The 14,633-nt window shown below is 36.0% G+C and overlaps 1 protein-coding gene across 14 annotated transcripts; it reads right to left on the bottom strand.

The window, feature by feature from the left end:
* Positions 1-621: 621 nt before the first annotated feature.
* Positions 622-14,543, bottom strand: LOC116136240 (putative disease resistance protein At3g14460). 14 transcript variants are annotated; one of them, XM_031421964.1, is made up of 11 exons: positions 13,481-14,543; positions 12,572-13,274; positions 12,351-12,400; positions 12,114-12,253; positions 11,175-11,764; positions 10,903-11,047; positions 10,385-10,806; positions 9,829-10,216; positions 8,643-8,849; positions 8,484-8,550; positions 8,310-8,383 (listed from the first exon to the last, which is right to left on the bottom strand). In XM_031421964.1, the coding sequence occupies exon 1, from the start codon at positions 14,493-14,495 to the stop codon at positions 13,524-13,526; it is 972 nt and encodes a 323-aa protein (XP_031277824.1). In that variant the 5' UTR covers positions 14,496-14,543; the 3' UTR covers positions 8,310-8,383; positions 8,484-8,550; positions 8,643-8,849; positions 9,829-10,216; positions 10,385-10,806; positions 10,903-11,047; positions 11,175-11,764; positions 12,114-12,253; positions 12,351-12,400; positions 12,572-13,274; positions 13,481-13,523. The 14 variants fall into 14 exon arrangements, with proteins under 14 accessions (XP_031277835.1, XP_031277824.1, XP_031277834.1 ...); XM_031421974.1 differs by lacking the exon at positions 12,351-12,400 and having other exon boundaries at positions 9,829-10,270; positions 10,385-10,493; positions 10,704-10,806; XM_031421967.1 differs by lacking the exon at positions 12,351-12,400 and having other exon boundaries at positions 10,385-10,493; positions 10,704-10,806.
* Between the last annotated feature and the right edge of the window lie 90 nt (positions 14,544-14,633).

Raw genomic sequence — 14,633 nt, 5'->3', positions numbered from 1 at the left:
TTTGGGGTAAAAACAAAATTTGATCACTTTGTTGTAACTTCCTGGCACCGTTCTCCATGATACAAAATTTAGAAAAATGTTCTAGTGTAGCTGCTTCTCAGTAGCCTGAAAATATTTTTCATCCTAAATTAAGGCTGTTATTTCCTATTCTCAACCAATGCATCCTTGATTGACCACTGAATGCCAGAAGAACACCTGCCATGAAAATATATTATTTTTGAGAATACAAATGGAATTAATGATTTAATTGATCATGAGCAAATCCTTTCACTTGTCAAAAGTTTCTTTGAGCAACCTTGTCCAAGAAAAGATTGTACTTGCTTAGGACATTAACTACCTATTAGGAATTAGAATTCTGTTTCTATAAAAGGATGTAGAAATCTAGACCCGGTGGAAAACTTACTAAGCAAATGTGAAAACTTGACATAGAGGAATTGTTTCTTCAGCCACAATTTCTCTTTTGTACAAGGTCCTAAACGAATTTTCTACCACTGATAAGTTGGTGCTTGACAACTGCTTTGACCTTAAGCAGTCCCTCTGCTAATCATTGACAAAATTTTGAAATACTAGCCTTGCCAACATGACTAGTAAATTAATTCGGGATTTTAAAGAGCACACAACCAGTCACACAATTGAATGATTTTCTTTCAAATTAAAAATCAATAAATAGAAAGCATTGCGAGAGTGGAGCTGTGAACATTAAGAAGTACTGACAAATGTTATATAGGATAATTTGAGATTGATTGCTCTCGGTCAATTTTGTCCCCTGTGATACAAAGTTCTGTGATGGAAATTAATGATTATTTTACTAAGCTAAAAGAGAATAAAATATTTTAGTATCTGGTGTCATTTGATGGAGAAAGTTTATGTAAAAAGAACCTCATTTTGTCATGTTCTTGTTACACATCATCTTCTGACCTTAAATTCCTTTAAATTGCGAGACAGATCAACTTGCTTCACTGCAATAAAATCGATTTATTCAAATAATCCAGTTTCCATATCAACAACTGAAATTACATACAAGAGAGTGTACAAAAATCATGTTATAGCTTATCAGTTGTTACATACCGTAAGTTTCTTTGATTAGATTTTGCTGTCTGGCATACTCATGCCTACCATGATGCTGGACTTGTCACCACAATGCATCATTAGATGACCACTTAATACTAAAAGCACACTGTGACATGAAATAGAAACTATTATATAGGATTAAAGATATTCTGTATGTGAAGCATAAATCCATTCCCTAATCACAAGTTCTTTTTAGCAACATTGGTGAAAAAAAATGATATATACTCATAAGATAGTGTCTATCGTCAGCAGCAATTTATTTTCAAGAAAGATAAAAAGCAAGAAGGAAATGCAAATGTAAATTTGAGGAAGCCCACCAAGCAAATGTGAAACCTAGACATTGAGTTCTTGAGTATTTTCTTGGCTGATCAGTAACAGAGTATTATATTATCAGCATAGATAGCCTTAGTAGCAAATCAACTGCGTGTGAAGAAACACAGGATAATAAGCCAGATATTCTGTAATAGTATTTTTGATTAAACATAAACCAATGAAGAAAAAATAGAGAGAAGTTACCAAGCATAACTAATCAATTTGATCTTTGGGGCAGAAACACAATATTGTTCCTTTCTAGCAACTTTCAAGTGATAATTCTCCATTTCTGAGTAAAGTCATTTAGAATGACTCCTTCTTCCTCCTCTGGTTGGTCGCATAATCACCCTCCCCTGTATTTTAATGAAAAAAATTGCAGTGAGACAAAAAGTATTTGTTTTGGAACTCGAAGTTGAAACTTTAAATATAAAGATCTATGCCTTAATATTAACAATACCACTTAAAAGAACAGGTTGCAACCTTTAAGAAGTAAGGAGATGCTATGCTAGATATTTCGAGGCTAATTGCCTCTGTCAATCTTCTCTAGTATGATAAGAGCTCCTATCATATCTCTCTTATAGTCTTTTGATTTCTTCAAAAATATTTGGGATACATTAAACTTGGTCACTGCATCAAAACTAAAACACGGATGTTAAGTTTTCTTAATAAGAAATAAAAAGCCCTTTCCAGTATCCATATAAGCATAAGAAACCCAAATGAGTCATAAAAGGATCTCACAGAGCCAATTTAAAGCAAAATGAAGAAGCTGCCTAACATGCTGCATAATCGATCCAACATTCAAAGTGTGAAGTTCATTAAGGGAAAACTTCTTGGATGTAACTGCTCTTGCATGGGCTGAAAATATTTTCCAACCTTAATTGTTCAACCTGATAGAAAACTAAGGTTGTTATTTTGTAATGATTGCAAAACTTCTAAAGGACAAAATCAAGATAAAACATAGACCTTATGCAGAAAATCAATAACAGAGCTCACAAAGGTAACAGAAATGAAAGATGTTATAGCAAGTCCTCCTCTCTTCTCCTGTTGGTCACATTCTGCTATTCTCTGTCCTGTACATCGAAAAGCATTATAGCTACTCCGAAAATTAAATTCCTTTTCCCACTAGAAAAACTCTTGACTTTTAACATTGATTCATGATTATTAGCATTGACATCTGGATTCTTGAGTTATGCAAAATATGGATAAATCATGGACTATGTAAAATCCTTTTGGTCAATCTACTACCTGGTGTGTGTGTGTGTGTGTCTATATATATATAACATAAATTCAACATTATACCTATAGAACTTCAATGTTGAATCTATATATCAAAAGTTTGCAATAATAAACAAACTTCACAAGACATTATCTCTAGAAAAATCGAAACAGCTTAGCTGAAAAATCAAAATAGAGGTCATACAGATAACAGAAATGAAAAGCATCACTGCAAATCCTCTTCTCTTCTCCAGCTGATCACATTATGCTATTCTCTATCTTGTAGACTACAATGCATTATAGCCATTTTTATAAGTTTCTTTGCCCCAGTGAAAAAAATATAACCCTGAAACATAGATTCATGATTATTAGCGTCAAAATTTGAAGTTCATGTCTGTGTTTTAGCATATTGAAGTTCATTTCAGAAATTTGAAAATAAATTCAAAAACCATGTTGCACATTTGAGACAGTAGCGCTAACTTGATACTAAATATGATCTAGTTCTAGATTAGAAATACAAAAATTGAAATAGGATGGTCAATAATCACCTGTGGCTTGTGGGTTGCTGGTAGCTGCTGTCAAATTGATAATTCAATTTGGACTTCCTTGTAGGTACGAGTACGACCATCAATTTGATGTGCTTCAGGAATAGGACATTTATGAATTATCACTGATATATCGAGTTTTGTCTTCTGGAAAAGGCCACCTGGTAGCGCATTTAACTTGGTCTGGCCTACACCGTAACGGGCAACCTGGAGCTCAGCCGCTCATGGTGGTTTCGACGGTGGCTGAGACGGTGAAATGGTGCTAGTCATGGTGGAAAACGAAGCACCGGCAGTTGAAGAAGGTGGTTTGTAGCCAAGGGAGGCTTCCAGTGGGGGTTCCCGGCGGCCGGTGGCGAAACGATGATCCGAAGGTACCGGGAGGTAGCTATCGAGCTGAGGAGCGAGGACCAGTAGCTGGGGAGATGCAACGTCACCGGAAAGTGAGCGAAAACTCTCCTGGAAGCAGAAGAGACACAATATGTAAGCCAATCCTTCGCCGGAAGATGAAAGGTCGCACGAAGGAAGCCCAAACGTCGCCGGATTCCGTTATATCTACGGTGGAGATGATGGTAGGGTTTTCCGGCTGACCTTCTGGTTTTGCGCAACTTCATTAATTTATATAGTAATCCAGGTAAATCTGTTTGGTCCCTGCACGATTGAAAAATGACAAAATAAACCTCATAGAAATATAACAGTTTAACCCCTGAACAGCATAAAAGGGTCAAATTCAGCAACCTAGTATCGACTTGCACAATCACAAACATTAGAGTGCGATTTCCATAAATAAATTCATAAATTCGTAAATTATCTCAACATAAATTCAATTAAATCACAACTTGGATATTTTAATCACTTTAATAGAGCCATGACACTAACAAATTTGCGACCGCATGCTTCTAATCCAGTAATCAGATACATTTCAATTTGGATGTGCTGTCCTGTCTTTTAAGCTTCTTGGACTAATAAATTCGTGCCTCTGAATGAACATTGGTTGAGTATTAATTAAAGAATGTGAAATCCAAGGATAAAAGACTATACGGAAAGCTAATCACCAAACACCTGGTTTCTCATATCAGAAAAGTCATTGCACCTGTGAATACCGGATTTGGGTCAATTTTTTCCAAGCCTGCACAAACTGTAAAAAATATTCAACAATTACGACAATGAACTTCAAACTTAACATTTTTAATAAGTAATTTTTGAAAAAACAACAATAAATAAGCTGAAGTGATTGAACATTTAAAAAGAAATTGAAAAGATAAGTTTGTGCTGTTGCTTCAGACAATAATATAACACATAATTTGATTAAAAAAAATGTTATCTGGTTCTTAGATTGGAAAAGAAATAACAAAGAGGATACTTAAGTAATTACCTGTGGCTAGTGGGTTGATGTTTATTGCTTCCGTTTGACCCATTTATTCCATACCGTGAATTTTGATGTCAGGGATGTGAGAGATCTTGGACCAGTCTTCTCCTGTTCCTTCTTTGTATCGTTCCTCTAGAATAGAACATCCATAAATGACCAAGTTTTTGAGTGTTGTCCTCTGCAGAAGGCTGTCTGGCAGTGCCTTTAATCTGTTGCAGGCTATGACTTTCAAGGTAGCAAGACATGGCATGAATCTGATATGTTCTTCTTCTTCTCCCTTCTTTGTATTCTCGTAAGTCCACTCTTCCCATTCTTTTAAAACACCAAATTCGATTTCTTTCAATTTGGGGAAGAAAGCAGAGGATGAGGATGATGTAGAGGCTCCACTTTCAATCCCCCAAAATTCATTATCCACTTTTTTCACATTTTTCATCCCCCAAATTATATGTAGTCTTTCAAGGGATGACAATTCTCCCAAAGCATGCAAATTCTTGTCGTTTAAGCAATTGAGAAGATGTACACTCTTCAGCTTGGTTAATGACGTCTTCCAAGTGGAGGGGAAAGTTCTGCCTGCGTAGTAGTCAATCGTCAACCGCTCTAATTCTGGAGGTGGTTGTAAAGCTTCAAGGACTACTTCATAATCCTCACACGATTCCCCTTCTTCAAAAGTTTTCCAAGAGACAGGATTCCTTCTCAAACTTTTCGTTCCCTTATCGAATTGCAAACCCAGACCAGTAAGGTTTTTCTTATGTTTGAGTGCTTCTTTCATTTTACTATCACCCACATTTGTCACATTTCCCAACCCTCTTATTTGAAGGCTCCCCTCAAGATTATTCAAATTTTTAATTCCTTCAAGACTACATGCTCTGCTATCATAATCATTACCACCACTTGTAACGAATTCCGATAATGTTTGGAGACCTGTTAATTTTTCAATCCCTTTTGGTATGTAAAGCAACGACTTTGTCATATTTTTTAAACACCTCAAATTTACTAATTTTTCTATCCCACCAGGTAATTCAGTTACCATACTCTCAGTAATATCTAAAGTGTGCAAATTATATAATTCACACAAACTTTCAGGTAATCTTGTGATAAATTGCCGATTAAAATCAAGATATCTCAAATGTCTTAATTTTTCTATCTCTTTTGGAATCTCCATAACTTCTTGATAAAAATATGCAGTGAACTTCAATGCCCTTAAACATGTTAATTCACATAACTTTGGAAAAACATCACTTGACAATGAATGGACATACTCAATCACAAGACTACGTAGACTTTTGCATAGATCGCCCTAGTAGCCATCAACTGCGTGTGAAAAAACACGGATAATAAGCTAGTATTCTGTAATAGTATTTTTTATTAAACATAAACCAAAGAAGAAAAAAAAGAGAGAAGTACCAAGCATAACTAATCAATTTGATCTTGGGCGAGAAACACAATATTGTTCCTTTCTAGCAACTTCAAGTGATAATTCTCCATTTCTGGTAAAGTGCATTTAGAATGACCTCCTTCCTCCTGTGGTTGGTCCATAATACACCCTCCCCTGTATTTTAGTGAAAAAAATGCAGTGAGACAAAAAGTAGTTTGTTTGGAACTGGAAGTTGAAACTTTAATATAAAGATCCTGCCTTAATATTAACAATACCACTTAACAGAACAGGTTGCAACCCTTTAAAAGTAAGGAGATGTTATGCTATATACTTCGAGGCTAATTGCTCGGTCAATCTTTCCCGTATGATAAGAGCTCCTGTCATATCTCTGCTTATAGTCTTTTGATTGTTCAAAAATTATTAGGTACATTATTAACTGGTCACTGCATCAAAACTAAACATGGATGTTTAAGTTTTTTTAATAGAAATAAAAAAGCCCTTTCAAGTATCCATATAAGCATAAGAAACCACAATGAGTATAAAAGGATCTCACAGAGGCAATTCAAAGCAAAATGAAGAAGCCCCCTAACGCCATGTGCATAGCGATCCAACTTCAAAGCGTAAAGTTATTTAAGGGAAAACTCGGATGAAACTGCTTTTGCATGGGCTGAAATATTTTCCAACCTTAATTGTTCGACCTGATAGAAAACAAAGGTTGTTATTTTGTAATGATTACAAAACTTCTAAAGGACAGCAAATCAAGATAAAACAGAGACCTTATGCAGAAAATCAAACAAAAACAGAGCTCACAGAGGTAACAGAAATGAAAGATGTTATAGCAAGTCTCTCTCTCTTCTCCTGTTGGTCACATTCTGCTATTCTCTGTCCTGTACATCAAAAAGCATTATAGCCACTTCGAAAATAAATTCTTTTTCCCATTGGAAAAGCTCTAACTTGTAACATTGATTCACGATTATTAGCATTGACATTGGATTCTTGAGTTAGCAAATATGAGATAAATCATGGACTATGTAAAATTCTTCTGGTCAATCTACTACCTGGTGTGTGTGTGTATTGTATGTGTGTGTATAACATAAATTCACAAATTATACCTATAGAACTTCAATGTTGAATCTATATATCAAAAGTTTGCAATAATAAACAAACTCACAAGACATATCCCCAGCAAAAAATCGAAACAGCTTAGCTAAAAATCAAAGTAGAGGTCTACGATAATAGAAATGAAAACATCACTGCAATCCCTTCTTCTCTCTCTCGCTGATGCATTATGCTATTCTCTATATTGTAGACCACAATCAATTAGTAGCCATTTTTATGTTCCTTTGCCCCGGTGAAAAAAAAATCGAACCCCTGAACATAGATTCATGATTATAGCGTCAAAATCTTGAGTAATGCAAAATGGATAACCCCAAAGACTATATAATCTTCATTGACGATATTATTACCAAGATTAATACTTTACACAGCTCAAAAGCAGAGAGAGGATTTCTAGAGAAACCTGGTGCATGTCTTGTAGTTTAGCATATTGAAGTTCATTTCGAAATTTGAAATAAATTCAAAACCATGTTGCATATTTGAGACAGTAGCGCATAATACAACTTGATACTAAAGTATCTACTTCTAGATTAGAAATACAAAAATTGAAATAGGATGGTCAATAATCACCTGTAGGTTGTGGGCCTGCTGGTAGCTGCTGTCAAATTGATAATTCAATTTGGGCTCCTTGTGGGTACAGTTCGACCATCAGTTTGATGTGCTTCAGGGAATTTAAGAATTATCACGATTATATCGAGTTTTGTCTTCTGGAAAAGGCCACTGTAGCGCATTTAACTGGTCTGCCTACACACTGTAAGGGGCAACGGAGTCAGCCGACTCATGGTGGTGTCGACGGGGCTGGAGAACTGTGAAAGGTGCTGGTCATGTGGAAAACGAGCACGGCAGTTGAAGAAGGTGGTTTGTAGCCAAGGAGGCTTCCAGTGGGGTTCCCGGCGGCCGGTGGCGAAAAGTTTATCCGAAGGTACCGGGCAATAGCTATCGAGCTGGGGAGCGAGGAGCAGTAGCTGGGGAGGTGCAACGTCACAGGAAAGGGACCGATAACTGGCCTGGAGCCGAAGAGTCACGATAATGTAAGCCAACCTTCGCTGGACAGATGAAAGGTACGCAGGAAGGGAGCCAAACGTCGCGGTAGTCCGTTATATTACGAGGAGTATGATGGTTGGAAGAGTAACCGGCACAATGGGAGGTCAAGGTTGGCCGAAATGGTCGGAATTCGGCGAAACGAGTGAGGGTTTTCCCCGGGCTGCCTCCTGGTTTTTGGCGCAACTCATTTATTTATATAGTATCGAGGTATTTTTCCAAGCCCTGCAGAACAGTAACCCAGCCCCCCAGTAACAGTCTTTACACGATATATATTTCCTCTCTTGATCAGTAACAGATATTTAGATTACACACATAATCAGCTTTTGCAGCACATCAATTCTGCATATTAAGAAAAAACAACATAGCCAGTCAAAATTTTCTGTGAAATATATGCTTTTTAATGAGAATAACTAACCAATGTGATCTTTTGGGAACATACAATTTGATTCCTTTTCCTAATCATTTAGATTGACTTCTTCTTCTCTCGTCAATTGTAGGGCAAGAAACTGCAGTGAGACAAGAAAGAAATATTTTTTTAGGTTCTGATTATTCAAAATTTTCAATACTTCAAGAGTACATGCTTTACCATCGTCATTACCACTTAATTTCTGAATCTCTTTTGGAATGTAAGTTAGTGATACAGAGGCATTTAATAAATGCCTCAAATTAACTCATTTTTCCAGTCCTGAGGTAATTCCTGTAGCATTCACACTAATATCTAAAGTGTGCAACACACAAACTTTCAGGTAACTTTTCCCCAGAATTTCTTCGTAGTAGTCTTGTTAGCATGACTGGTAAATTGATTCTGCATTTTTAAGGGAAAAAAACAGAACTTGTCACACAATGGAATGATTTAGTTTCAAATAACCATCAATAAATGAAGAAAAAAACAGAGCATTGAGAGAAAGTATCATATAACTATTAATTAACCTTTTGAGTCCAATGACCAATTCTAGGAAATTTTTTCCATGTATATATGGGACCCAAATTAATTTTATTCAAGAATGTAGGGCGTATATAGATCATAATTTATATATATAAATTATGATCTATATACAGCTATATATATGCATTAACTTAAGTCAATTTTAATTTATTCTATAATTTTATAATCTCTATAGAGTATTGACGGGCCGTAAAGCATTCAAAAACCAACAATAGGCCTTCTAAATTAAAAATATCATATTGTTAAAAGAGGCACACGATCATATAAATTAAACATGAAGAAATTAAATGAAGAAATATAGAGAGCTATAATGAGAAAGTATAACTAACAATTACTGTCTAATGGCTTAATTAATCATATAACCTTCAATAAATATTTTCTTTCATATTGAAAGTTTATTAACAAAAATGCATAATTGCATTTAAAACTACATCAGGTAATTAACTTATGGCGTCAAAGGATTTTACAGACAGAAATTAGGGAAAATTGAGAAGCTTCCTTAATTTGGTGCTTTTGAATGTTAAAACCTGACAGAAAATTATGTATCTTTTCCAGTGTAATAAATTGTGCACCATATAGAAACAACAAAAATATTTATATGATCATTTGGGATGAAGTCTCTCGTCCTATAATTAATCAGGAAGCACATTTGAAATGATACAAAACATTTATAATACACAAAATCTAGTGTACCGAAATAATATGCTGCATTAACTAATTGTTTGAACTTAATTGAAAACTATCAGAGAATTGAATACAAAGGAAATGGCATCCAAGGCTTTTAGAGGCAATTGCTAACAAATTTAACTCATTACCACTGAAATACACTATTACTTACAATCTCACTTCAAATGGTGAAGGATATGGTTGAGTTGTATCCTGACATGATTGGAACACAAGAAGCTCCAAATTCCATTGCATGAATGAAAGCTTGTCATCAAGGGAAAGCCAAAGGTTGAAATTCTGCTCTTCCATGGTTAACCCTGAAGATGAATGTGCACATTCCATAGCCTGCGGACATGGGCATCTTGTTTGATGGAACAAATTAATGACGGAGCTGGTGAATGTTTTTTGTTGATGCGGCAACTGTTCAGAACACATTAGAGTTGTGTCCGAATTCTCCTAGAAGAGAAAATAAAAATGGATTTTATCCATTGTGCAGGTTGTATCACAGGATATTCTTGGAGATAACAAGATTGATTTTCAGGGTTGACCAAGACCAAGCTCTGCAATACAATTACAAATTGCATTCGGAGTTTCAATCCATGAAGATAAACTTGCTTCACAGCAATAAGATCTATTTATTCAAATAATCAAGTTTCCATATCAACAACTGAAATTACATGCGAGGGAGTGTACAAAAATCATGTTATAGCTTATCAGTTGTTACATACCGTAAGTTTCTTTGATTAGATTTCGCTGTCTGGCATACTCATGCCTACCATGATGCTGGACTTGTCGCCAAAATGCATCATTGGATGACCACTTACTACTAAAACCACACTGTGACACGAAATAGAAACTATTATATAGGATTAAAGATATTCTGTATGTGAAGCATAAATCCATTCCCTAATCACAAGTTCTTTTCAGCAACATTGGTGAAAAAAATGATATATGCTCATAAGATAGTGTCTATCGTCAGTAGCAATTTATTTTCAAGAAAGATAAAAAGCATGAAGGAAATGCAAATGTAAATTTGAGGAAGCCCACCAAGCAAATGTGAAACCTAGACATTGAGTTCTTGAGTATTTTCTCTGCTGATCAGTAATAGAGTATTATATTATCAGCATAGATAGCCTTAGTAGCAAATCAACTGCGTGTGAAGAAACACAGGATAATAAGCTAGATACTCTGTAATAGTATTTTTTATTAAACATAAACCAAAGAAGAAAAAAAAGAGAGAAGTTACCAAGCATAACTAATCAATTTGATCTTTGGGGCAGAAACACAATATTGTTCCTTTCTAGCAACTTCAAGTGATAATTCTCCATTTCTGAGTAAAGTCATTTAGAATGACTCCTTCCTCCTGTGGTTGGTCCCATAATCACCCTCCCCTGTATTTTAGTGAAAAAAATTGCAGTGAGACAAAAAGTATTTGTTTTGGAACTGGAAGTTGAAACTTTAAATATAAAGATCCATGCCTTAATATTAACAATACCACTTAACAGAACAGGTTGCAACCTTTAAGAAGTAAGGAGATGTTATGCTATATACTTCGAGGCTAATTGCCTCTGTCAATCTTCTCCAGTATGATAAGAGCTCCTGTCATATCTCTGCTTATAGTCTTTTGATTTGTTCAAAAATATTTAGGATACATTAAACTTGGTCACTGCATCAAAACTAAAACATGGATGTTAAGTTTTTTTAATAAGAAATAAAAAGCCCTTTCAAGTATCCATATAAGCATAAGAAACCCAAATGAGTATAAAAGGATCTCACAGAGGCAATTCAAAGCAAAATGAAGAAGCCCCCTAACATGCTGCATAAGCGATCCAACATTCAAAGCGTAAAGTTCATTAAGGGAAAACTTCTCGGATGTAACTGCTTTTGCATGGGCTGAAAATATTTTCCAACCTTAATTGTTCGACCTGATAGAAAACAAAGGTTGTTATTTTGTAATGATTACAAAACTTCTAAAGGACAGAATCAAGATAAAACAGAGACCTTATGCAGAAAATCAAAAACAGAGCTCACAGAGGTAACAGAAATGAAAGATGTTATAGCAAGTCCTCCTCTCTTCTCCTGTTGGTCACATTCTGCTATTCTCTGTCCTGTACATCAAAAAGCATTATAGCCACTTCGAAAATTAAATTCCTTTTCCCATTGGAAAAGCTCTAACTTGTAACATTGATTCACGATTATTAGCATTGACATCTGGATTCTTGAGTTATGCAAAATATAGATAAATCATGGACTATGTAAAATTCTTCTGGTCAATCTACTACCTGGTGTGTGTGTGTATGTGTATGTGTGTGTATAACATAAATTCAACATTATACCTATAGAACTTCAATGTTGAATCTATATATCAAAAGTTTGCAATAATAAACAAACTTCACAAGACATTATCCCCAGAAAAATCGAAACAGCTTAGCTAAAAAATCAAAGTAGAGGTCTTACAGATAATAGAAATGAAAACATCACTGCAAATCCTCTTCTCTTCTCTAGCTGATCGCATTATGCTATTCTCTATCTTGTAGACCACAATGCATTATAGCCATTTTTATAAGTTCCTTTGCCCCGGTGAAAAAAATCGAACCCTGAAACATAGATTCATGATTATTAGCGTCAAAATCTTGAGTAATGCAAAATGGATAACTCAAAGACTATATAATCTTCCATTGACCGATATATTACCAAGATTAATACTTTCACAGCTCAAAAGCAGAGAGGATTTCTAGAGAAACCTGTTGCATGTCTGTAGTTTAGCATATTGAAGTTCATTTCAGAAATTTGAAAATAAATTCAAAAACCATGTTGCATATTTGAGACAGTAGCGCCATATACAACTTGATACTAAATGTCATCTACTTCTAGATTAGAAATACAAAAATTGAAATAGGATGGTCAATAATCACCTGTAGGTTGTGGGCTGCTGGTAGCTGCTGTCAAATTGATAATTCAATTTGGGCTTCCTTGTGGGTACGAGTTCGACCATCAGTTTGATGTGCTTCAGGGACATTTAAGAATTATCACTGATATATCGAGTTTTGTCTTCTGGAAAAGGCCACCTGGTAGCGCATTTAACTTGGTCTGGCCTACACTGTAAGGGGCAACCGGGAGCTCAGCCGCTCATGGTGGTGTCGACGGTGGCTGGAGACTGTGAAATGGTGCTGGTCATGGTGGAAAACGAATCACCGGCAGTTGAAGAAGGTGGTTTGTAGCCAAGGGAGGCTTCCAGTGGGGTTCCCGGCGGCCGGTGGCGAAACGTTTATCCGAAGGTACCGGGCAATAGCTATCGAGCTGGGGAGCGAGGAGCAGTAGCTGGGGAGGTGCAACGTCACAGGAAAGGGACCGATAACTGGCCTGGAAGCCGAAGAGTCACGATATGTAAGCCAAACCTTCGCTGGAAGATGAAAGGTCGCAGGAAGGGAGCCCAAACGTCGCCGGATTCCGTTATATCTACGATGGAGATGATGGTGGAAGATGAACCGGCACAAGGGGAGGTCAAAGGTGGCCGAAAATGGTCGGAATTCGGCGAAAGGTGAGGGTTTTCCGGCTGCCCTCCTGGTTTTGCGCAACTTCATTTATTTATATAGTAATCGAGGTATTTTTCCAAGCCTGCAGAAACAGTAACATTCTTAATAAGTAATTTTTGAAAAACAACAATAAATAAGCTGAAGTGATTGGACATTTTGAAAGAAATTGAAAAGATAAGTTTGCGCCGTTGCTTCAGACAATAATATAACACATAACTTGATTAAAAAAAATGTTATCTGGTTCTTAGAATGGAAAACAAATAACAAAGAGCATACTTCAGTAATTACCTGTGGCTAGTGGGTTGATGTTCATTGCTTCCCTTTGACCCATTCATAACCAATTTACAATGGTAGGGGTGTGAGAGATCTTGGACCAGTCTTCTCCTGTTCCTTCTTTGTATCGTTCATTTAGAATAGGACATGCACAAATCTCCAATGTCTCGAGTGTTGTCCTCTGCAGAAGGCTGTCTGGCAGTGCCTTTAATCTATCACAGGATGTGATTTCCAAGGTAGCAAGACATGGCATGAATCTAATATGTTCTTCTTCTTCTCCCTTCTTTGTATTCTCGTAAGTCCACTCTTCCCATTCTTCTAGTACGTAAAATCTGAGTTGTTTCAATTTGGGGAAGAAACCAGAGGATGAAGATGATGAAGAGGTTCCACTTTCAATCCCCCAAAATTCATTATCCATTTTTTTCACATTTTTCATCCAACCTAAAGTTAGTTCTTCAAGGGATGACAATTCTCCCAAAGGATGCAAATTCTTACAGTTTGGGCAAGACATAATACATAAACTCTTCAACTTGGTTAATGACGTCTTCCAAGTGGAGGGGAAAGTTCTGCCTGCGTAGTATTCAATCGACAACCCCTCTAATTCTGCAGGTGGTTGTATAGCTTCAAGGACTACTTCATAATCCTCACACGATTCCCCTTCTTCAGCAATTTTCCAGGTGACGCTACCCCTACGAGGTGTTTCCATTCCCTTATCGAATTGCAGAGACAAACCGGTAAGGTATTTCTTATTCTTGAGTACTTCTTTCATTTTACCATCACTCATATTTGTCACATTTCCCAACCCTCTTATTTGAAGGCCCCCTTCAAGATTATTCAAATTTTTAATTCCTTCAAGACTACATGCTCTGCTTTCATAATCACCACCACCGCTTATAATGAATTCTGATAATGTTTGGAGACCTGTTAATTTCTCAATCCCTTTTGGTATGTAAAACAACGACCATGTCTCATTTTTTAAACGCCTCAAATTTACTAATTTTTCTATCCCACTAGGTAATTCAGTTACCATACTCTCAGTAATATCTAAAGTGTGCAAATTATATAATTCACACAAACTTTCCGGTAATCTTGTGATAAATTGATGATTAAAATCAAGATATCTCAAATGTCTTAATTTTTCTATCTCTTTTGGAATCTCCATAACTTC

The sequence above is a fragment of the Pistacia vera genome, unplaced genomic scaffold (genome assembly GCF_008641045.1).
Source record: "Pistacia vera cultivar Batoury unplaced genomic scaffold, PisVer_v2 Contig31, whole genome shotgun sequence".
NCBI classification, from domain to species: Eukaryota; Viridiplantae; Streptophyta; class Magnoliopsida; order Sapindales; family Anacardiaceae; genus Pistacia; species Pistacia vera.
This window is presented reverse-complemented; position numbering and strand designations above follow the sequence as displayed.